The 25,488-nt window shown below is 36.9% G+C and overlaps 2 protein-coding genes across 3 annotated transcripts in view; one reads left to right on the top strand and one right to left on the bottom strand.

The window, feature by feature from the left end:
* The window catches only part of LOC108657725 (very long chain fatty acid elongase 7), a 14,442-nt gene extending 5,187 nt beyond the window's left edge, over nt 1–9,255 (bottom strand). The window contains exons 1-5 of the mRNA XM_030383092.2: nt 9,040–9,255; nt 6,161–6,351; nt 5,976–6,056; nt 4,586–4,748; nt 4,378–4,514 (exon numbers count right to left, since the gene is read on the bottom strand). Coding sequence (XP_030238952.1) covers nt 4,378–4,514; nt 4,586–4,748; nt 5,976–6,056; nt 6,161–6,351; nt 9,040–9,199 — 732 coding nt within the window. The 5' untranslated portion in view covers nt 9,200–9,255. The remainder of the gene's footprint in view (nt 1–4,377; nt 4,515–4,585; nt 4,749–5,975; nt 6,057–6,160; nt 6,352–9,039) is intronic.
* sit (ELOVL fatty acid elongase stuck in traffic) lies at nt 9,118–25,488 on the top strand. Of its 2 annotated transcripts, XM_089256647.1 has the most exons (5): nt 9,118–9,242; nt 9,501–9,606; nt 23,672–23,889; nt 23,970–24,535; nt 24,611–25,488. In XM_089256647.1, the coding sequence occupies exons 3-5, from the start codon at nt 23,829–23,831 to the stop codon at nt 24,923–24,925; spliced, it is 942 nt and encodes a 313-aa protein (XP_089112773.1). In that variant the 5' UTR covers nt 9,118–9,242; nt 9,501–9,606; nt 23,672–23,828; the 3' UTR covers nt 24,926–25,488. The 2 variants fall into 2 exon arrangements, with proteins under 2 accessions (XP_089112773.1, XP_030238953.1); XM_030383093.2 differs by lacking the exons at nt 9,118–9,242; nt 9,501–9,606 and adding an exon at nt 20,180–20,302.

Below are 25,488 nucleotides of genomic sequence, written 5' to 3'. Positions count from 1 at the left end.
AATCATTATTTCTAAAGACTTGATATTCTAAATGGGAATTTCTTGCTTTAGTGTTTTTTTGCATAATTCAATTGGGCTATAAATCATATATCAAGTTTTTAATAACAAACAATTAATCGAGGGAAATAAAGTGCTTGAATGTGGGAAGCAGTCAAACTCGCTTTGCTTTGATTCGGAATTGAATAAATGCACCAAGATATCAAGTGAATTGTTAAGGATTTGGATTTGAATACCACTGTGGCAGCTGAGGCTGGGGCAGCTGTGCAGATGATGATGGCGCCGGCGTCATCTGCACAATTGGTTGCACAACGAGCGGGATCTGTGGGGCAGCAGACATGAAAAATGCAGTTGCACTTGCAATGCGAACAGGCCCCTGGAAACTGAAAGCGGCAAATTGCCGGTTGACTTTTACCCATAATCAGACACACACACACACAGATATGCACACAGTCATGCACACACCTCTATAGTGGCACATGGAGTGGCATAGACTTTGCGGATGGTGTGGCAAGTTCGCAGCGGCAGCATAAAAGTGAACGCTGTCCGCCGCCACAGAGCACGGCGCATTCATTGCCGCAAAACGGAACACGGCGGCAACTGGCGAATGCCAAGCCAAAGATAATGTAATCGAAACTGGTCGGATCGCAGCTAGCTGAAATGTGGCAATTTGTGGAATTGGCGCAGCGGCCGAAAAGCACTGGGATGTTGCAACTAGAGCGGGCAATAGCTGCCAGCAACAGTTGCTGCTGCTGTTGCTGCTGCTGCTGCTGCTGTTGCTGTTGTTGTTGCTGTGGCTGCAACGTCGGCAGTGACCAGCATTGGCTAATTGGAACTTCAACTTGTTCGTCTATTACCAAATTGGAGTGTGTGCTATTTTCAATTGTGTTGTGGTTAGCCGAGCAGCTGCTGCAACAGTGGCTGCCAAATTATGCGACCGATGCGCCCATGTTTATCTGTCTGTGCACTTTGCATTTGATTGCCGTCTCATTGCAATAATGAAATGTCAACAAGCGCTGAAAGAATCGAGTTAAGCTAAAGGCGTATCTCCATATGTAGATGCCATATACTATATATATATATATGCATATATATGTATAGGTGAGCGTATGTAGCAGCTTGCCTAAGGCGGATCTGTGCATTGGAGCTGAGCGGGTGGCGTGTCACGACTGCGACAAGTTCTATCAGAATTTCAAATATATCTGGCGCTATAAATGCAGATGCTAGATAACAAATAAGAAGATTTCAGCCATGCGATATGCAGATCGTATAGATATTGAGCTGAGCTGCTCTGGGAACGTGAGATCTAGTAGTACGATAAATATTAAAATATGCTAAGCTTATTTAAGATGAAATCTCAGCAAAAAGCTAAACCTAATTTAAAGAGCACATTAAATATTTGTTAGCAGAAAAATTAATAAATACTTATTAAAATTTTTTTGTATATTTCAGAGAGTACTCTTAGTAGAAATATTTTTGGAATAAGACAAAGAAAGCTAAGTGAATAAAATTTGATATAAATAAAATTCATATAATAACATATAATTTAATTCTATGCATAAAGAGTAGAACATGCCTCATATATAAATTTAAATTTTTTTAAAATACTTTTTAAAAATAGCAATATTAGAGATTAAAAAAAAAACGGCCTACTAAAATAAAATTCCAATATTTTTTTATAAACATATAAATACTAAATTATTTTACAAAATTAAAATTTCAAATATTTTTTAATACCCATATAAATACTAAATTATTTATATGTGTATTAAAAAATATTTGAAATTTTATTTTAGTAAAATAATTTAGTATTTATATGTGTATAAAAAAATATTGAAATTTTATTTTATACTAAATTGTTTATATGTGTATTAAAAAATATTTGAAATTTTATTTTAGTAGGCCACTTTCTCTAATATTTAATATTTCTATATTTAAAAATATATTTTTATATATGTTATATAAATTAATCTAGTACGTAAAGAAATCTTGATAAAGAAAAAATTGTAAAAATGAAATTAATTATTTGTTTATATTTTTTATTTAGAGACGTAAGCATAAAAACCTATTCTTTGGTTTAGTAAAACATAAAAAAAAATATTATCAACATGCAAAAATTTTTAGAAATATTTTAAGTTTTATGATTTTAAGAATTGCATAATTAAATTTTAATAACCTATTTCATAACATTATAGGCATGCAAAATTATTTAAAAATATTTTCAATTGCAAGACTTTGCAATAAATTACTGTTGAGCAACATTTCCACATTTATTAAAAAAAAAAAAACATTTTCTATACATTCTTCTAGATCTTTTTAAATTAAATATTTTCAAGAAATATTTTGCACATCCACATTTTGCGTCTGTCTGAAGTGTGAAACTATTCACAAACAAATTAAGGTACAAAAATAATATTTCCAAAGACATGTTTAATAAATTCATTATTTGCCCATAATTGACACCTTGTGGCCGACACCTACAAGGGGTTTGGGCCAATGCGTAAGGCCAATTAACTGCGGCATGCCAATTAGCTGCAGTTCACTTCCTGGGTTAGGCCAGTTCGTTGGCCAGCTGGCCAGTTGGCCAGGAGCGATAGTTGTGTCTATTGAGTGATATGAATGTCGTGTGCGTGTCGTGACACGCGCGCATCTACAATGAGCGAACGAACGAGCGAACGAACGAACGTTTGACAAGTCAACTGTGGAGAGTCAGTGAATCTCAAGGCGACGCACACGCACACATCGACACAGCACTTAGAAGCAGGCCAGCGACAACAAGCAGCTACAGCAACAATAACGACTAACTACAGAAGCAGAACTAACTAAAACTCGCCAAGTTTTATGCGTTTCAAGAATTTCGAAACATTGAAATACTGCCATGAAAACGTATTTGCAGTCGAATGCCATGCCATATGTGTGTGTGTGTGTGTCTATTGGTCTTTCAATTACATGCACATGTGTGTATATATGTATATATATATATATATATATGTATATATATGTATATATAAGAACTGCCTGTGGAAAATCAGTGGAGTGGCGCAAATGCCATCGCCACTGAGAAAACGGAAAGACCCGCAAAGCCAATTGAAATCCAAAACTAAAGCTGAAAGTAAAATCAAGCTTCAACTCAACAACAACAACAGCAACAGCAGCAGCAACAACAACGGCAAAATAAAATATTGAACATGAAACCCACTTAACTGGTCAGCATAGCTTTTTTTTTGTTTTCTTCTCTGATATTTAGGAATTTTTTATTATATATTGAATATTAACTGTGTTCGTTGTTTCTTAGGCAGTTCGTAGAACGAAAGTGACAAACGGCGCATTGAACTCGCTGATCTTAACGGACACGACTTATGCAAGACACACGACAACACAAAAACCAAACACGATTAGAACTTATCGAAACAATGCGAATAACTGCTGCATACCCGCTCAGGCAGCAGCAGTAGGAAATATCTGAAGGGAGCTGAGTTGAGCTAGAATTAGAGTCGTTGTTAAACTGAATGGGTTCTAGATATACCTAGTTATCTTATGCTTGGCCACGCCCACCTAGACATGTGCTTACTTTTGTGTTATACTTAGTCTTGCTTTAGATGAGCATAAATCTGGATAAGATTCTTATAGTTATTGGTCCTTTCAGTGGATGTATTTCCATTTGAATTTACCAGAAATAATATGACATATATATTTTTTTTTAAATCAAACATATAACTGTTAAAGATGTATCACTCCTATATATGCCATAAATTTCTATAAAAATAATGAGATTAATTTTTATGGCCAATTCCAATTCATCTAATCCCAACTGTGCTCCAATAAGAATCCAATTGGCCTATCACAAACAGCTGTAATGCAGTATAGCTATTTATATTTAGATATTTCTCAACCTAGGGCATGCACAGCTGTACAAACTGAAGAGCCCATGGAGCATAAGACAGCAAATACAGCAAATCTGCTAACTTGGCCTTTGACTCAAGCTATGGCTAAGAGGCTGAGGCAGTCTGCATGTCTGTCAGCCAGTTGGACCATGTCTGTGTGTGTGTGTGTGTGACTGTGTTAAGCACAAACCACTTCCACTTGCAGCTGAGTGTCACTTGGCCTGGCCAGTTGCAAGACACAGTTAGAAGCATTAAGTAATGCCGTTTTTGTTGTTTTTTTTGTTGTTGTTGCTTTTGATATTTTGGCAATCGCATTTGCTGGCGGTCAGGTCTAACAGGTTTGCCATGCGGCTAAAACAAAACTTCTAAACAAGTTTCTATATAGTTACACAGATATATTAGCTATACCTCTACGACTACTATCTATATATCCATATATTAAATGTGTGGAAACTGTGCTGGAACAGATCTTTGATAATGACGCGGCGTTACTTACGATTTGCAGCTCAGTCATATATTTCTTCCACCAGAGGAATTTGGCGTACTCCGGTCCCATGGCGGACATCATGTAGTAGAAGTACATGCACACATGCACAAAGTTGTTCAACAGATTGGGGAATGTCGCATTGCCGCCTTTAGTTGGTGGTGGAGTAAATGGATTCAGTCTTGGCTGTTGCTACTGTTTGGTGTTGGTCTTTACTCACCTGCCAGGAACTTGACCAGCACCCAGGTCTCCAGTGGTGTGACCGAATGATGATAGACGTGCAGCCAGGTGATTTGCGATGATTTCTTGCGCAGCACAAAGAACACGGTGTCGGCGAACTCGGTCAGCTTGGACAGATAGTAGATGTAGCACAGATTGAGCATCTGCAGAGAGCAAGACAGAGAGAGAGAGGGAGAGAGGGGGGAACAGGGTGAGTGAGTTGATTCGTAGCTAATGGCAAGGTTATGTTGACTCGTTTATCTTCCATTTACAGGTCAAGAATTTTGTCGTGCGGCTCACGCGGCGTATGCGCAATGTAAACAAGCCCAAAGCCCAAACGCCACATAAATGTAAAATATATCGCAATTCGCTCGTTTCTTTCCAAGCGGATGTCAAATCTATCAGCGTGTGAAGAATTAGCTATTTGGGCTGAGCCGAGTTTATGACTTGGTCCAAATTTTATGGGCCGCATTGATTTGCGGCTCGAACAAAAGCAAAAAGTGGGCTTATCTATTTAGACGAACGTTGTTAATTCGTCAGCTCAAGCATAAGAAACACAAACAAAGCCTTGGCTTTGTCAGTTTATGTTTGTTTTAGTTAAGCTTCGGGTTTGTTGCACTTTTTTAGGCAAGATTTAACGTGGCTATTTCGGTTTTATGGCTTACAGAAATCGTTAGCAAATTATGCATTTAAGTTGAAATTGCTTATTAGCTAATTATTTATTTAAATGCCTTTTGAATGGCTTGAGAGTTTCGACAGGCGTAACTAAATGTCCATTTGTTGATTAGTCCAGAACCGAGACGCCTTCAATTCAATTGGACTTGAGGCAACGCTTTTGGCAACGTCATAATTACGCTAATCTTGCCAGCAACGAAATAACAAAAGCCTAACCACATGACTGGTCAAAAACAGTCTCCAGTCTGAACTTGAAACGCGACTGGGGAGGGGGGCCGTGACTCATCCAGAGCCAACGAACTTGTTGCGCAGACAGCAGCAGCAACAACAACAACAGCAACAAAACAAGTGAAGCTAAATGAAATTGAAATCATATATATGCATATTCATAGTCTAAGAGAGCTGTTGCGACTGCGCAATACTCGCCCAATCGCCGCTTCCTGATAGAAATTGAATTTTGATGCAGAGCTTTTGATCAGCACAAGATTTGCGTGTATATAATAATATATGAAAATATATATATTTTTTTTTATATTCTAACTAGATCTATTTTATGCATATGTATGTGTATGGTCTCGCGAAACTAGTCCCATAAAAAATCGCTAAATCTGATAATTTAAAACAAGTTTCGTTTAAAGATCTTTTAAAGCTAACACGAACTCCTTTTATTAACGAGTCGAAAATTTGCAAATTAAGCGTCGTCTCGTATCGCTTACCCGCTTGGACATGGGTCCATCTGAATAGTCAACCGGTTGGCACTTTAAATTATAATAGTTCAGCCAGCCAGCCATCAGGTGCTGCAAAATGAAGAGCAATAAAAAGGTTAATAATGATAATGATAATGAAATATTTATGAATTGGCGCTGCTTCCGTGTGTGGGCGCCGAAAGACGAGAGCTCACCTCATAGAACATATAGCCGCTGAGCAGCACCTGGAAGGCATTGTATACGACGAGGGTGCGGCGCAGCTGGAAGGGTTTGCGGTCTCGCATGAACAGCGGCCCCAGCACCAGCACCCAGGACAGATAAATGGCAACCAGACCGAATGTGAACAGGGGATGCTCCATGAGCGGGAAGCGTTCTGCACGAGGATCTGCGCGAAAGAGAGAAGAAATGATGAGAATGCATTGCAATGATATACAAATATATATGTATATGTATGTATTATAATTCGTATGATTATTTATTGTCAATTTCAATTGCCATTCATTTGTTTACTTATGCATTGCCAATTGTTTTGTCGAGTCAATGGCATTTAATTAGTTATACGAATTCAATTTAGAAGCTCCCGCAGCCAATTTGCACGAATGAATGAAATCGTGGCCAGCTAAAATAAAACCTAAACACAATTTGCCGGCTCGTTGTGTGTGTGTGTGTGTGCGCTTCTATTGAGGTGTAATGCTCGGTTCAAGTGGACAATTATCTTGTTTACTCAATAGGTATACTTAGGGCCTGAGACATAATACAAATGCAACAACAACAACAACAACAACAACAATAATAATATCAACAAGCGCATTAATCTAAACCGGATTTTCTAGTCAAACTCAAATGGAACTATACGGGACTTACTCTAACTGATTTAGCTACAGACAGCAGACAGAGTCCGACAATGTCGTCATAGAACGCATTTAATTAATAATGCATTGCAAGTGAAGCCCATTTACGAATGTGTTGTTGATACAACAGTTAATTATTCCACTATGTATATATACATATGCAGGAGCACAGGAATTTGTTTTTGTTTTTTTTTTTTTTTTTACTTGGCGGCAAATTTTCCATTGTAAAACTTTTCCTATTCATTAAATTGATTTAAATTCCTTAAATTCCAAGCGATTTCAGTTTTTTGCATTGACATTCTCTCAGTGTTTTTTTTTGCTCACTAAATGTATAGTTCAAAGGCAGCTAAATCAAACATTTATTTCTTTGTCAGCTGCCATTTACATATGCTTTGGAGTCTCGAAAGCGCGAAGAGTTATGCGCTCTGTTATCTGCTTGCTGTGAAAGATCTTTAAAGTCCATTTTGAATACAAATTATTGGCGATTTTTAAATAAATTAGTGCTGGCTTTTGAAACTTCTGCTTTCCAGTCGAGTTGGAGTCGAACGTGTTTGTATATAGATAGATTGTATAATATATAATAATAATTATATAATATTGGAATAATTTCGAAGACATTTGTTGCACATTTCAAATTATCTGTTTCGATATATATCGAGTATACTTAGATGTGTACTATGTATAACAGAGATAATCAATATTCATTATTGGTTATCTTTATATGGTGTATATTTATTTTGAAATATTTCTCTATATCGCATCTTTAATTCATTGATCACTACATCTTTATAGCACCATTTACATATTTGTCTATCTCAAAGTATCCGCATTCACACATATCGATAAATTTACATTTTTTCCCATATCAATGTCTTTGTCTTTAACTGAATTTGTAACTCTATTCATTTACAAATATGTCTATATATTTTATTATTATATATATTGTTGCTCTTCTTCTTTATTTAACTCTTCTCACTTCTATTTAGTTTATTTCACATTTTTACCATCACTAATTAGCTCAACTCACAAACATTTTGTTTTGCATTGTCCCAGCAAGTTTGTGTTCTAAGTCTTTTGTTTTCCTCAATTAATTTCGCTGCTCTTTTTTTTTGCACATCTTTGGCATTCGCATTCATTGCTTCCATATATATGCATATATATTATATAATTTGTATACATGTGCGCATGGCTCAGCTAGCGTCTGTATACTCTATTTGCATTGCTTTTAATTGCTGCTACCTTCCATTGACCTTTTCACCCGCTCGCGGCAGTCAAGAATGTCAATATGCGGGGCAAATGCGAACACGTTTTGAAAACGAAAACGAAAACGAAAGACGAACAAAACTAAGAAAAAAAAAAAACTATATATACGTACATTAAACAAAAATGAAGTATAGGAAGGTAAGTAAATGAGCATATATATGTACATACGTAAATCGTATTGTAAGTACATATGGCACATGCATCATCTTCGCCAATGTTATTGTTATTATCATTGTTGTTGTTGTTGTAGATGCGTATGTATACGTATTGTATGTGCTGTACCATGCTCAGCTGCACACACAACAAGCAACAACGAGACGACGACAAAGACAACGACGACGTCGACGTCGACGTCGACGGTCGCCTCGTAAAAAACAAAATGTTTAAGATCAACTATGTAAATACATTTTAATTACGTTAATAATTGTCAAAAAAACACCAAAAAATTGACGTATACATATTTGATGGATATATATACATATATATGTATGTATATATACATAAACAATTGGCATTGCCAAGGTCGCCATTAAATACACAAAAGAAACCTCTTTTAATTGTCCTAGAAGTAAATTTGGTATTTTTAGCTTTTTTTTGTATTTGTTTCACGTTGTTGTTGTTGTTGCATTTTTGTTTTTGCTTTTGCCAATTTTTTTTATTATTTTTTTTTTTGTGTTGCTCAAAAATGGCAAATCATCGTTGGGCTTTTATGCTTTTCATAGTTTTGTGCGTAATCTGGCAGCAGCACTTGAGATGGTTTTGGAATTTGAGTTTTCAACTTCCCGGACAGGCTCTGTCGATCGATTGACAGCCGCACCACAATGACATCAGCTAAATCAGCTGCCGCAGGGCTGCTCGAATTTACATATTTTCCCCCCGTTTGTTGTTGTTGTTGTTGGCCCACATTCGATATGGCCAACGGCCAAATTGCATTTGACGTTTTGCTTTCGTACACCTACCGCCGTAATCCTCCTCGACCAGCTGGTAGTAGCGCTGCACCAGGCCCGTATAGTTGCGACTGAGATGATGGGTCTTAAACTCATCCAGTGCTATATTGGCGATCTCGACGACCATCTCGTAGCGCGTGCTGCTGTTGTAGTTGTGATATTGCATTGCCATCTTTGGAGCCGTGTAGACTATCAGCCAAGATCAGTGATACTAGGTGTGTAACTTATATATGTATATATATATATAGAAATATCTATATATGTGTAGAGTTATCTTTATTCTATATAGATGTAGCTAGGCCTCTCAGTTACTGTTAGCTGTTGGCAGCTAACCTCATGCTGTCACTTGGCTCGATTTGCGTTCAACTTTTGGCCAACGGGGCTCAAATGCACAGCACTTTATATATATATATATATAGATATATATATATATTATATATAATTGATTGAAGTTCTCGTTTTGATCTTTTTAGCACGCACTGCAACGCATTTGATGCTCTTAGCCACCAATTTTGAACCGCACCGTAGAAATGTTTATGCTCAACTGAATCTAAAACTTCTCAGCAATCACAAGATAAAGTAAGTTTTTTTAGCAGCAGCGTCGGCAGCGACGCCAACGCGAGCAGCGGCTGTGCAAGTAGCACGGGTATGTACCCTAGTCTACACACAAGCACACACACACACACACACACACATAGGCAGACACTCACGAGCACACTTAGATTGGCTGGCTTGGCTTGGCCTAAGCTTAAAAAAACTTAACGAACGTTTTCAACAGCCGCACAGAACGGCGGAAGTTTCGTTGAATTTGCCAACTGTGTGTATGTGTGTATGTAGCTGTGTTTATGTGTGTGTGTGTGTGTGTGTAAGTGTTTCTGCTTGCCTCCAAGCGCGCTTCTTATTACGTATGTGTGTGTGTTTGTGTGTCTGTGTGCGACTTCGATTGGCCCACTGAGCGCACGCTTTGGTGTGAGCTGATTTAGCAAGTTCCGAAAAGCATTCAGCTTTGCACTTGTTGTTGTTGTTGTTGTTGCTGTTCTCAAATTACAAGCTTGGCTTATATCACTAGCCCAGTCCGGATTGCAGTTTTTTTTTTATGGGTCAATGCACTGTGCGACAAGGGGTGGGTCTTCATAAACTAGTTTCGCTGAAAGGTACAAAGTCTGCGACCTTCACTTCAATACAAAATAGATAATAATACAACAAAATAATAAAAACCTAAACTTCTTCAAATCAAATTTGTATATTTTTCGCATTAGCGAGCAATAAAAAAGAATTTTGTTTAACATAATATGAGACATACGATAATAATGAAACATTATAAAATTTTGTTAACAAATTTATGCATTTTATTAATAATTTTGAAAGTTGTTTCTTTTTTTCCTAAATTTAACATTTTTATGTTTAGCTTAAATTATAATTAAAGCAATAATTTTTTTGTGTACTACATTTTCAATTTTCTTCGGTCGGCTTACATTGAAAGTAAAACTATAATTTTAGGAGTTTCGATTTTTGCATATTTATAATTATTTATAATTTTAATTTTTGTTCAGGTGAAGCTTAATTTAAAAAAAAAAAAGTCACAAAATATAAATAAATATAAATAAATTTGTTTAAAAATAAATCATTAATTTAATAAAAAGTTTTTATATATTTTATTTTTATTTAAAGCCAAAAATAAGAAATTTAAAAAATAGTCACAAAATATAAAAAAAGTATATAAAACTTGCTTAAGAATAAATAATAATTATTATTAATTTAAAAATTTTTTTTTTATATATATTTTATTTTTATTTAAAGCCAAATATTAAAACTTTAAAAAATAGTCACAAAATATGAGTAAATATATAGAAAACTTGTTTAAAATTAAATCATAATTATTATTAATATAAAAATAATTTTTTATACATTTTATTTTTATTTAAAATATTTATTTGATTTTCAACAATAAAACAAATTGTAATATAATATATAATATAATATGATATATATTATTTTTATACATTTTATTTTATTTAAAATATTTTTTTGATTTTAAACATTAAAACAAATTGTATTGTTCTTAAGTCTAAATTGAAAATTGGGTCAACTTTGTTTTATTTAATTGCGCTACACGTACAACTAGTTACTTTGCCTAAGTTAAGTTTCGCACTAACTATATTATTAAATACTAATTAATTATTGACATTCAGAAACAGGTTAAATGCATATTTATAACTATGCCATTCTATATTTGGCGATTTATATATATACGATCTGCGTGACATAAGTGTATATATACAATATATATATATATATATATATGTATATATGCATCATTATATGTATATATATCTCTAATAGTTGCGTAGTTGGTTTCATTTATAGGTGGTCCTATTAATAACTGTCTCTAATGATAGACCAACTAAACTAGTTGCTAACACAGATAACCAGAATTGAATAATCAAGAAAAAGGAAAATGAAAGCCTTTGCACAGTTTTCCGTCTTCCAGTCGTATACATAAATACAGCCAAAAAGGATATTTCAACCTACATAAGAGATCCTATAAGATCAGTTTGACATCTGATCTATCTATCCATCTGCGGTAGCTGACAGTAAAACGTTTCTCCTTCAAATTTCAAGCTCTTCATTATATTATGCAAAACTCTTGAGTCATCATCGATATAACTAAGCTAAACTGTTGCTAAGAGAGGAGTCTATGCTAAATGAAATCGAGAAAAGTAATGCTGGAAGGCTAGTAAATTCCTTTTCAGACTTAGCATGTCAATGACCTAACTTTGGAAATTAAATTATCTGATTATTGATTACTGAAAAAACCCATCAAATTTGTTGGCCAGTGTTGTTTATATGATTACACCAATATTGTATTTAGAATATAAATTAGTTGAGGTTTTATACTTAAACTTCACTCATTTGCAGCTTAGAACTTTAATGTTTAAAGATTAAAAGTCCTAGTGAAAACGGGCTCAGATCATGGAAAACACCAATAAATTACTAAGGAACTAAAGTAATTTGCTTTGTCATCAAAGAGGCTCAGAGCTTGCAAATGAAATGATTTCAGTTGATTTCCCAATATTACAGCTGATTGTGTTTACTAATTTATATACAAATTAAAAAAACCTAAAAGCAAAACTGTATGAGGCGATAGAAGAAGAAGAAGACGAAGAAGAAGAGAGCGAACTGAAAACAAGAAATTCGCATAATATAAGCCATTCCCCAGCTGTCGCTTTTGTTAGATCAAGTCTAATTATAAATTTCGTCTGTCCATTCATATCTTCTAGATTTTCGATATTTCGATCTTTTCAAGCCAGTTTTATATATTTCTGACGCACGCGTGTGTGAGTGAGTGTGTGTGTGTGTGTGACATTCCGCCGCAAATTACTATTGATCTCTAAGCGTGTGACGAGCTGTAAAGGTTTCAGATCAAGATAGCTGAGTCTCGGCCAAAAGGCTACGTGTTTACAAGAACGCAAAACCCTTCACATAGGTATACAGTGTTGTAGCCGTGCCGTGGCTTTGCCCAGGGCGGACGTGCAGCATTAAAATTGACGAGGTCGAGATCGGGTTTGTCACATGTGTGTTATATATATATTTATGTGCATGTCTCAATGTAAATGGACAATAATGAAAATGAAAATGAAAATGAATCTTAATTGTGCCATTGAGGTGTGCGCGTGCAACAACAATTGACGACTGGCTAACAAGTGGAGAGCGGAGCTAAACACAATTACAAAGAATCAAAATGCGACAAATTAACACGACCGAAATTGTTCTTTAAAGTGCGCTTGACCTTTGCCACTTGATTATTTTGGCCATGTTGGCCAGCGACGCGTCGCCGCGTCTGTGACTCAATGGCAGCAGGATGGCATTGCACTGGTCGCTGTTGCTAACGGTTTTCATAATGAGCACGATTTAGTCTAAGGCTTTAGACTCATCTTCTCTCTCTTTCTTTCATTTTTTTGGCATGAGCCGGATCTGTAACCGGCTTTGTTGTTGTTAAGTTTTTGCTTTGCTTTGCTTTGTTTTTCTTTTCTGCGTATTTTCAATGTCTAGGTCTAGGTCTTGACGCGTTACCGGCTGACGGAAGTTAATAGAGCCGCCAAAACAGCTGACCAACATCGGTGATAAATAAACGCGCTGAAACAATCTAGCTACCGCCGTCGCATAGCTCCAGTTAGACCATGACAAAGCGCCACCAATAATAATTCATATATGTATTTCTATATACTTCTGCATATTTTCGCCTATGCAGATGCGCGCTTTTGATTTATCGCCAAGGTGAGCCAAAGGCTTCAGACATTTCAATTTCGCATCTATCGAAATTCAGCATACCCTACATACCCTACATAAAATCTGTTGATTACAAAATGTTTGTATTCATCATATATATATACACAGTAAATCTGAAGTCTCTATGTCTAATAGTATTCCAATGAGGCTCAAAAAACAAAATCAATTTTTCGATTATTCTCGATAAAAAAGTTATCGGATGAGTTATCGAAAAAATAAAGCAAACTCGTACTGCGTATGGTATACACGAGTATGCACAAAAAATTTCAGCTCTCTAGCTCTTATATCTTCTGAGATCTCGGCGTTCATACGGACGGACGGACGGACGGACGGACGGACGGAAAAAAAACGCGACTGCGCAGCGTCGTGAGTCGCGCTCCAAAAGTGCAGCGTCATTAGCCGGCAAATAACTGGCTTAATTGATAGATACCACAAAACAATGTTGCCCAACAGCAACAAGAAAATAAAACTGGTAAAAGTACTTTACATGTGTGTGCTAGACACTGAGATACCCTAGATTCAATAAAAATTCCCTCGATATGGAAACGCATTTCAACGAAAGATTTTAAAGCTTTTTCTACATGTGATATAAGGTGTCGTAGATCGTAGCTCGAAGATCCTGAATATACAATTGATGTATTGTAGGTTGTAGGTCGTAGGTACGTTAATCCTATCCTAGATGGCACTTTTGATATCGTAGATCTTAGATCCCAGACTGTAGATCGTCGACTGCAGTTCGTAGGTCGTAAATTCGTGATCGTAGATTATTTTTCCTAGATGTTAGATCCTGGATTGTATGTTCTTGATCGTAGATTATTTTTCCTAGAACTTAAGTCCTAGACTTTAGATCCCAGATACCAGAGCTCTTCGTAGATTGCAAATTCTTGATCCTAGATCCTATACCCTCAGTTCCTAGTTTGTAGATTCTAAATTATTGATCGTATATTGTTTTTCGTAGATCTTAGATCCCAGACTGTAGATCCTCGCTTGCAGCTTGCAGATTGTAAATTCTTGAACGTAGATCGTTGCTTGTAGATCCTAGAACCTAGGTCATAAATCGCGAATTCAGATCAGAAATTGTTCATTCTTGATCTAAAATCTGAAAACGTGAGTTCAGATCAGAAATTGTTCATTCTTGATCTAAAATCTGAAAATGATAAAAAGAAAATTGATAGACAGCAGAAAAGTTCAACTCAAATCAAACCTATACAAACTAACCCCAACTCCGCCTACACAGAGCCAATATACCCCATAAGTTCTTAATAACTTCGAGGGCATAATAGCAAACGTATCAAATGCAATAATTTTAATTAGCAAGCACACATGAAGTCAATAAATTGCTAATTAAATTAAGACAACGTGCTGGGGGCGTGATCTTCAGGTTTTCAGCCAAAGCCAACAAACTGAACCGTTAACCCCGTTGTTCCACTGTTCAATTCATTGATAAACGGAATTTTTTAGCGAAAGGCTGTACTGTGCGATTGAATAATTTAATAATCACCTAGTATTAACCGGATCATCAGATATATATGTAATTGCATATTGTTAAATGTTGCGTCATTGATATTCCTTGCTCAGCGTCATGGAAAAGGTTGAAATGCTGAGAAATGGAAACTTATTTCTGAACTTTACTTTTGTTTACTTAAGATGTTATTAATAATAGATAAGGCAGTAGTATAAATACATATATTTCTTGATTCCCTCAGAGCTGACTGACCTTATTTTCTTGAGCATTATTTGTAATTAACTTGAAATTGTTTTGAAATTAAATATTTTTTGTATAATACGATTTGTATTGAGCTCAACTTTTATTAGTTCAATAGCAATAGCCTTAACTACAATCCAATGCATAGCATAGTATTTAGTTTATCCCATAGGTAATAATTATTTTTTAGTATCTGCTCTGATTACGACACAACAAATTGTATTTCCTGCTGCTACTAACTTATTAAGGAGTGATTGAATAATTTGTACACCAAGATTTTGAGATCGGGAAATAGTTTCGTGTACATATGTATGTACATAAAAATACAACAGTCGGTGTAATTTTTTTTTTTTTTTTATTTTTTACAACTTGAAGCAAACATAGCCACAATTTGACACAATGCGCTAAGTAAACAATTTATTTTGCTGGCTAAGGTATTTATATGAAAGCTTATGACTTTGTGTGAGGTCTAAGTGAAAGTATTCTTGAAGTACTCGAAGTAGAGGGTGTTAAGAAGCCGATAGAGCTGATAGATAACTTATGATATATCTAGGACTTGAGTTATATTAATTATGATTGTTATTATTCTGATTTTTATAATAATACGAGCATTTTTTATACAAGATTACAATTTTCAATTTAAATAAAATTTTAATCATATAGAAAAATACAAAAAAACTTAAAAATAAATTGTTAAAAGTCACTTAAATGAATTCACAATGGATACATTTAGCTTACAGAGCATCTGAAAATCGTTAGCTCTATTGGCCTATGTCCATTTATTTTGTTACTAATTGATAGCACAAGCTGAGCAGTTAGTTGGGCAACACCTCAGGCAAACGGCATGGGCCAAAGAATCAGTAGCAGAAGCTGTACATCATCATTTGAAAGGCCAAATCCACAAGATCTACACGAAAATACACATGAAATCCACACACAAAATCCATACGAGTCCATTGATGGCCAACTCATCGGACGCTCACTTATTTGGCCAAGTACCCAAGCGTCTTGTGTTGGCCATGTGCTGGGCACCGTCCGCTAATCAGTTGGCCAAATATGCGTTCGCTTACAAATGCCACACAGTCTGAATCAACGTAAGTTTTGTGCACGTACCCCACGTATGGCTCCCCTCAGTCCGCTCGCTTAGAGGCCAGCCAAAGTACAGCGGCGTGGCGTCACGGCGGAGCAACAACCGGACAAGTTATATATGACAGAAGACAGATAGATAGAGAGAGAGAGAGAGAGAGAGAGAGAGAGAGAGAGAGAGAAACCCAAAATACCATGCATACGATGTGTGTAAAAAAATCTCCTCGACTTTGGATTCGAAATGAAGACAGAATCGTAAACGATGTTTAAATCATAGTTGGGCCACAAACTGGAAATGTTCTTGGTAATTTATTTTATTTTATAATTATCTTTTTTGTTCGGTTTATTTCATTTGAGTTGCCCCCGACTCGGCGTCTGAACTTGAACAGATTTTTGGTTAGCCATCTGAATATGCTCCGAGTAATAATTAAACGTAAGCGCGACGAAGAATATATCGTCGATTTTGGCTTGAACTTGACATAGTTGAGTTCTTGCAAAGCAATGAAAATAAAAAGCAAGCAAACTGTTATTCAACTAGAATTAAGAAAACATTTAAGCGTCAATTAATTAAGTGAGAAAACGAAACGAAACGTTTGCTATACATATAAGTAAAATTGCCTAACTGTAAGTAGGTTTATCGGCGTTTAAGCAGTTGCTCGCGATCAGGAAACGGAAGTGGATTCCACTTTTATTTTTATTTTCTTAGCTAATCTTTTTTCAATGCGTAAAACCAGTTTAGGCAAGGGCACGCACAGAGCCTCAACGGTATTTTGGCTGATTTTGATTAGCCGCAAATGTGCTGAGGCTAGCTTATTAAACGGCGTTATAATTTGTTAGATACGTTCATTGGGCATTTCCGTGCTCTGAAACAAGTTTGATTTGCGCCACATTGGTTCTTGGTACTAAACTGGGCTAATGATAAGAATGTAGGAACGTCGCGACGTAGCACACTGGCCTTAGGATATATGTACGCACGTTTACATATTCAAATAGATGTGCAAATGAATTTATTGTAGGGCACATATAAACGGGTATTTTTACTCTGTCTGGAGTTGAATGGCTCTACAAAAGGGCGTTCAAGGTCACGTAAATAATTTAACTAGAATTAAAATCATGCTAATCTTTATCTTAATTCTGCTCATTTGGACTATATAAGACTAGAACCTTTCCCTTTCAAGAGAATTTTTTGCGAAGCAAAATCACTTAAACTCTCATAACTTCTTAAGAGCTTAGGGAATCCCTTTCTTTTTTTATATATTCCGACTTTATAGCTTTATAGTTGTTATTTAGGGGAATTTTCGTTGACTCCACCAGAGGTGTTACAGGGTATTAAAGGGCTACAAATTATAGCAATTTTAATTAATTCACTTTTATACCAATAAACAAGTTGATTCAAACCTCAGGTGGCACAATTACTAGACTAGGTGAGCCATAAAAAAATAATAAAGTTTTTTTTTTATTATTTCTACCATAGTGATTACTGCTACTATGTTGATTATAGCCTCTGGGTTCATGTATCGATCTGCTAACTAGAACTCAATGTCAGAGCCATCAGAGAATAGCCAAGCTGAGCTTTTGGCCCTCACCTACCACACTACATATTAAATATTGAATAACCCATTGGAAAATGTAGATGTCGTTTTGTTTATCCCTCACAGCACATAGTACAATTGTTTAACAATTCGTTCATACACTTTGCCCTACAGCATCAATGAGCTAGCTCAGCGCAATTTAGCACTGTCATCCCTTGAAATCTCACTTCACCTAAGGCCATTCACCGAAGACAACTTTGAGTAGAATAAAACAAGCTTACAAATTATGCTGCATTCCTACTTCGAATAGTTAAAAAAATAATATTATTTTGGCTAGCGAGCTTCAAAGCGTTAGCATAAGCAACGAAACCGAGCACAAAGCCGAGCTTAACATTAGTTGGTCACATTTGGAGAGCTTTCAAGCCACGCTATAAAACAATGAACTGTAGATGGCGCTAACAATGCTGTGCAGTCAAAGAAAATGTTTAAAGCCGCAATCAAACGAAACAATAAGCTTTTTATTACGAATTAAAATGCTCAACGGCCTGCCATGCAAAGCATGCCATAAAAAATGTTTAATTATTGTAATTAACTAATTAATTAATGTAACACTTAAATCATGAAGTGCTTAAGTACTGACAGTTAAGTTAAGTAGACTGTAAAGGTATGAGATACACATATATCTAGAATGAAAGCCCATAGCTAATGAATAATGATACGTCTAAAAATTCGATATGAATGTATATATATATAAATACTTTTTAATTACTAGGAACTTGGCACTGTCAAATTTGGAACTGAACAAAAACAAAATTAAAGCTATCATCGACAAACAAAGAGGCACAAAAATATGTACATTTAATTGCGACTGTGCTTTGGTTTTTTTTTTGGTTTTTAATTACTTTTTGTTTTCTTTTTGCTATAAGAATCGCAATTATTAATTAATAACCAATAATAATTGTTAACGGTTTCTTTTTCGTATGTAAATGGTTGCGGAAGAAAATTTGCATAACCCGCCAGCGCGACTCGTGTCTCGCGGGGCCCTCACAGCGTTCGCCTCGTCGATCCGGTGGTAACATCAAATCGACAAACCTTTGCATACCATTAAATGTGTTATGTGAGCTAGCCGACAAACAAAAGCCAGCGACAAATCAAGTCAAATGAAATGCTCTGACGACCGGAAGACAACGCTGCAAAGTGTCTTCTGTTTGACTGCGGATAAATGATTGATAGGCGAGCGCATCAGCTGTTATCATGCCCAGCAGGCTTATCACCAATCAGACGATCTTGGCCACCATTGAACAGTTCAAGTCAAAGTGGACGAAGCAAAAATAAAAAAATGCAAAAATCACCTCACCTTTGGCGTTGGTCAGGCAGGGTCAAGTTCAATATGCCGGTGACACAGTTAAGCACAGTTTTCAACTTTGAGTGACCCCAGCCTCAGCTAGATAACAACAACGAGATGTGAAACGATGCTAGCAGCCTCAAATTCGACCCGGAAATAACATTGCGATCGGCTCAAGAATTGCCCTCTGGGCGCTAAGAATTCATATGTAAATTATCAAAATGATATAATAATAATAATGCGACTGGTTTCGTTTTTTATATTTTATTTGAATTTTACCCGGTCAAGTGTCTCCTTGAATGGAACCTCAATCAACGGAACTCAATGGCTAGCCTTGAGCGCATCAAGATAACAGATTTTTCTTTTAGATTTTATTCTTTTTTTGTGTGCTCTATTTCCTCACCCAAATTGGAGGAGTTTGAGAAAAACCATTAAATTTACAACTAGTTTAGGTTGTTAGTTTTTTTTTTCAAAAGAAAGTGAAATAGGAGACACAAGCTTATTTAAGCTAAACTTTAATATGGGAATCCCCTTCGCTCTCTTATACCCTCACTCTCTCTCTCTCTCTCTATCTCTCTCTATCTCTCTCCTCCTCTTTCTTTTTACATTTTTATATATGCATGCTTATGTATTTCTAATTATGTACCGCAATATGTTTCCGAGTTCTTGCTGCTTGCTCTCTTTCGGGCCAATACCATATTGTACAACTGGCCAATAGCAACAATTATGGTAAACATTAATTATAATACAAATGCTGCAAACGTAAGCGCCAAAATCAATTAAAATTCAGCCAACAACTAGTTGAAATACAATAACCGGCAAACCTGACAGTGAAGACATACAGCAATAAAGCCGTCGAGCTGTTGCTGTTTGCCAAAAGGCTGTTTGTCATTATGATGGCGATGACGATGATGATGATGATGATCAATAGATGGTGTGATCAATAGAAAAGTCAAACGAGACCAGTCGACGCAATGAAACGCAGCTTCCAAGCAAATGAAGCGACACAAAAGAACATTTAAGCAGCAGCTCCAACAACAACAACAACAACAACAAACAGAAGCAGCAACAGCAGCGACAGCAACTGCCAGCGGCAACAGCAACAGCTACAGCAACAGCAACAGCAACAGCAACAGCAACAGCAACATCAACTGGCAGCAGCTAGCCCAGTAGAAACAACTAGCGGCTAAACTTTGAAAATAAAAACAACAACAAAATCTTTAAGGTATAGACGAAATTTTTATACATAGCAGCGCACAAATCGGCGTAGCAGTTCAGTACGCGTACAAGTCTCGTGGGTAGCGGATGCCAGCAGAGGTCTCTCTCCCTTAATATATATATACATATACATACCAACATTACCAATAATTATAAACAAAACAGCAAAAACACAAAGCAAGAAAAACGATAAAAAAATAAGAGAAACAAAATCACAGTTGTCATGGTGTTAGCATTAAGAGCAGTCACTGTTGTTGTTGTTGTTGCTGTAAATTAAGTGTACGGGTCTTGGAGAAGGCAACTGTCAACCGAGACGATTGCAACAGGTGCTTGTGCTCGGATTTGTCAGTGCTTAAACATACATACATACATACATTTATAGACAATTGCTATATATGCAAATCTAAAGTGGATTTTCTCAAAAAAGAGAAAAAAACAAAAGGCTGTAAGAATAATGTGATGTGTGGCACAGGATGCAGTTAACAAGGAGCCGCAGTGTAATGTGGTGATCGATTAGAGGTCCTCTTGGAGAGGATATATATTATAATATATATGGAGAGGATATATAATAGATGCAACTGGAGATCTTATCCTGTTCAGGATTAATAAATAGAGAAGAAGAGCTAACAAATTTATTAGAATTCCATCCTGCAGAGAATTTTTCAAATGTAAGGAAATGATTGATTTCAATAATTAATTTAGTTTTTATCGTAGATAAGAAGAGATGGAGAACTTATTTATCAAGTAGCCGCAGTGTGGTACGATAGAAGCGTTAAGATCTTTCAGAGTTCGTGTTGTTAAGCATCTAACGGCCGTGTAATACCCGTGTTGAGCTTGTGATCTGCTTCTGATCTGTCAGGGATTGACTTTCGAGTTTGTTGTAGGCGACCTGCGTATACACTGCGTATACTTGTTAAGTAAATAACGTGAACGGGAGCTGATATTGACAGTGGTACTTAAATAGAGTTAGAGATGGAGCGTAAAGGAGCTTATATCAAGTAGCCGTCGTGTGGCACAAGAGCAAAAGTGCCAGAGCTTCAGAGCTTGAGATCTTGCAGAGCTTAAGATTTATAGAATTCAGATTGTTTAAGATTTGCTTATCAGAGATTTGAGATCAAATAGCATTCAGGCGAAACAGTAGAAATTATCAAGTAGCCGTCGCGTGGCCTATGAAATTCTCAGCAGGAATTTCCTGGGCAGCTAGAAAGTTGTTTGACCAAAGTTTTGTTGGCCAGTATTTAAAGAAGTAGCTTCAGCATCAAATGCCCACGGTTTGAAATCATTTTTGAATGCGTGCCAAGTCACATTTGGTTTATGAAGTGTGAATTCTAATATGGTCTAATGAACAGTATTTGTTAATCAATCAACATTGAGACATATTCAAATTTCTATTCAGAAACGTGGCACATGTGTAGAACTTACAAAAAATAAAGACAAAACAGGATTTGTAGTGTATATATACATGAAGATATTCCTATATGTATATATGAAGAGCTTAAAATCTTTAAAGACAATACTTTGAGTTAATAATTATGCAAATCATATGCAAAATATACGGAATACGCGTGTCAATAGGTTGACGCCAAGGTCCATTCAACTTTTAGTTGAACCTCCGACTAATTAAGTTAAATATGTGACGCATGGTTCTTACGAAATGTTTGTTAACAATTGTTGACACAATTTGCTGCTCACCTTAGGCTCAGCTCAGGGCCAAAGAAGAGCCGAAGCAACTGCTGCCTGCCCAAGACCAAGCCCAAGCCCAAGCTGAAGCCCAGCCCAAGCCCATTTTGACAAATGACTAGCCATGTGGAAATGCGGCGAATCCACAAAATCTTTCAACGCCCAACGCAGCGAAATGCGATTTATGTGAAGTCTTCGAGCAGCAGTTGCTTAGAATGCGGCCCCGAGCTGACCAAAGTGCTTCCAGAAAAGCGAGCGAGCCGAGTTGAGGAAAAAACCGAGGTCTCTGCGGCATCATATGTTCATTAGCCAAGCGCAAATTTGATGGTTCATTTGCGCGTCAATTTGTTTATTTGACTTTTGGCAGTTTTCAAAATTGATAATTTGAAAACCCGATTCTATGCGCGAGGCGGGCATAGGTTTTTTTTGGTTAATTTTAGTTTTTGTTGTTGGTTTTGTTTTGACTTTAGTTGCCTTTTAGCACCTAACATCTGTTGGCTAGGTCGCGGCTCATTTTCTGGTTCGTTCTGCGTTAATTGTTGCAGCAACAACAGCAACAGCAGCAACAGCAACAGCAACAGCAACAGCAACAAAAGCAAACAAGTGCAGGAAATGAGCCAAGCCAAAAGCAAAAGCAAACCAGTTGATGCTTATGGCTTATGGCTTGTTAGCCAACATTGCCCTTCAATGTTTATAGATACACACATGTATGTATGTATATGTATAGTGATCGAACTTTACTATGACGGAGCTGTTCAGAATATTGGTGTGAAAAAAAAAAACTGACCACGGAACTGAGCCAAGCGCCGCAGACGCCAAAAAGCCAAAAAGCCACTTTATAGCCGCTTGACGACGACTTTCGTGGCCTTTGTGGAGTTCAACTAGCCACTTAATGCAGCTAACATAGTTAACAGTTATTATTAACATTTGTTGTTGCTGCTGTTGCTGCTGCTGCTGTTGATAATTATGTTTAACAGCTGTTTCGCTGCTGCTTCGCACACGTGAGCATCGCGGTCTCTAGATGGCCAACAGAAAATGAAAACAAAAATATATACATATATATATATATTTGTTATGGTTGTTGTTGCTGCGTCACCCAATTACTTGTTGATCTTGTGAAGCAATTTGTTTTCTACGCTTGTTTAATTCATAATAATGAATATAATTTACTCTTACTCCGGTTACATGATAATTTTGCATTGCATAGCAACACACACACACACACACACATGCACACATACGCAGCATAACAACAACAACAGCAACAACAGTTCAAAGCAAACGGCGACAGCTTTCAGCAGCAGCCCAGTCTGATTTTTTCGACAATTTGTTGTGGCCAAAAAATAAATAATAATAATAATAATAATAATAAATAGTAATAAAATAAAAGAATTGCGTTTGTTTGATAGACACGCCCAACGCGTTGACATCACACAGCATCCAGCTGGCTATCTATCAATGTATCTCGATTTGCATTGCCACAAGAGAAGAAGAGAGTGATTATTATTATGATGTTATTTCTGTATTTCTGTGTTTTTTTTTGTTTTGGCCAAGTCATGCTGGCTCGACAACAGCAGCACAGCACCAGATATCTAGTTAGACCAACTGGTCGCTGGCTGGTGCTATTGTTTCAGCAACGATTGCTTCTTCATTTGTTGCCGTCCATTAACATAACTTAAAATATTTATGAACTTGATAGCAACAAAAGGCAAACTCTTACTAAATTGTTTTTTTTTTTCTGAATTTTTTATTATTCTTTACTTTTGATTTGAAATGCGCGCCGTGCAGAACACTGGACGAAAACACGTTCGCTTCGAGCGCTTAGCAGATTTTTAAATTTCACACAAACAAGCAGCAACTTCAAAGACACCAACAACAACAACAACAAGAACAATACTGAGATAGACAACAACCAGCAGAGGAAGTCAATAAAACGAATTTAAAAATGGCGGCCGTCAACGCAACACAAACGGACTATTGGAACTTTCTGTTCATCGAGCTGGCAGGTGAGCAGCATTCACTCACTATATATATATATATTACGTGTATGTTTGTGTGCATGTCATCAATTTGATTATCATTGTAGATCCCCGCACCAATGACTGGTTTCTGATCAAATCTCCACTGCCTCTGCTCACGATTCTGGGCCTCTATTTGTACTTTGTGCTGTCGTGGGGTCCGCGCTTTATGCGCGACCGCAAACCCTTCAAGCTGGAGCGCACGCTGCTGGTGTACAACTTCTTCCAGGTGGCGCTCAGCGTCTGGATGGTGTACGAGGGCGTGGTCATTTGGCAGTATTACAGCTGGCGCTGTCAGCCGGTCGATTGGTCGCGCACGCCCAAGGCGTACCGTGAGGCGCGCGTCGTCTACGTTTACTATCTGGCCAAGATCACCGAGCTGCTGGACACGATCTTCTTTGTGCTGCGCAAGAACGATCGACAGGTGACATTCCTGCACGTCTACCATCACACGGTCATGCCCATGATCAGCTGGGGCACATCCAAATACTATCCGGGCGGCCATGGCACCTTCATTGGCTGGATCAACTCCTTTGTGCACATCATCATGTACTCCTACTACTTCCTCTCGGCCTTCGGACCCCAGATGCAAAAGTATCTCTGGTGGAAGAAGTACATCACCAACCTCCAAATGGTAAGCGATATATACATATATATAGAGATTCATTTATGAACTGTAACTGATCTGATTATGTTTATCATCCTATAGATCCAGTTCTGCTGCGCTTTCATTCATCAAACGCAGCTGCTGTACACCGACTGCGGCTATCCGAGATGGTCCGTCTGCTTCACCCTGCCCAATGCTGTCTTCTTCTACTTCCTGTTCAATGACTTTTATCAGAAGTCCTACAAGAAGAAGCAGGCGGCGGCCAAGGCCGAGGCTGATGCCAAAGAGATCACTAACAAAAACAACAATAACAAAGACAAAAACAACAATAACAACAACAACAACAATGAAAGCTGTGCCAAGAATCTGAATGCCGCCATAGCCACAAATGCAGCACAGCAAAAGAAGGTGCTGTAAGGCAGCTAGGAAAATACTCTAACTCAATAATCTCGAGCCCCTCCAACACACACACACACACACACGCACACACATGCACACACAGATATACTTAATGGAATTCACATAGAATACATTTTTTTTTAGTTATATATTTGGGAACTCTAAGTCTATGGAGCGGGCGTTGTTCTATGCACAACTTTGTTGACTAATTTGTTAAGTAAGCCGCCGCCAAAAAAAAAAGAAGAAGAAAAAAAAAATTTGAAAAAAAAAACTGAACCGAAAGACAAATGAAAATATTGAGAAATTTTAGGTTTGAGTTAATAGGCAAACATTTAAATGCTTTTCGCAGCCATCGCTTCGTTTGATGTGTGTTTGTGTACTTCCCCTCGCTCGCGCCTCTTCAGACGACAGAAATGAAAGAAGTTGTATGTTTACGGCCCAAAAAACAAAAAAAAAGCTTCAAGAAGCTCAGCCTGAAGCAGAAGCAGCAGCAGAAGCAGAGGAAGAGGAAGAGTAAGAGAAGAAGTAGAAGATGAAGAGTAAAAAACCGATTTAAGTTAAGTAAAAAAAAAAAAAAACAA

This window comes from Drosophila navojoa, chromosome 2 (genome assembly GCF_054131105.1).
Source record: "Drosophila navojoa isolate 15081-1374.11 chromosome 2, UAZ_NAV_1.0, whole genome shotgun sequence".
NCBI classification, from domain to species: domain Eukaryota; kingdom Metazoa; phylum Arthropoda; class Insecta; order Diptera; family Drosophilidae; genus Drosophila; species Drosophila navojoa.
The sequence above is the reverse complement of the archived record's forward strand: the minus strand, read 5'-3'. Positions and strand labels throughout refer to the sequence as shown.

Bases quoted from the DNA above. Each gene is read 5' to 3' on its own strand.
- sit (XM_089256647.1), top strand. From the start codon at position 23,829: ATGGCGGCCGTCAACGCAACACAAACGGACTATTGGAACTTTCTGTTC. The intron at 23,890-23,969 runs GTGAGCAGCATT...TTATCATTGTAG, and splicing joins TCTGTTCATCGAGCTGGCAG to ATCCCCGCACCAATGACTGG. The intron at 24,536-24,610 runs GTAAGCGATATA...ATCATCCTATAG, and splicing joins ACATCACCAACCTCCAAATG to ATCCAGTTCTGCTGCGCTTT.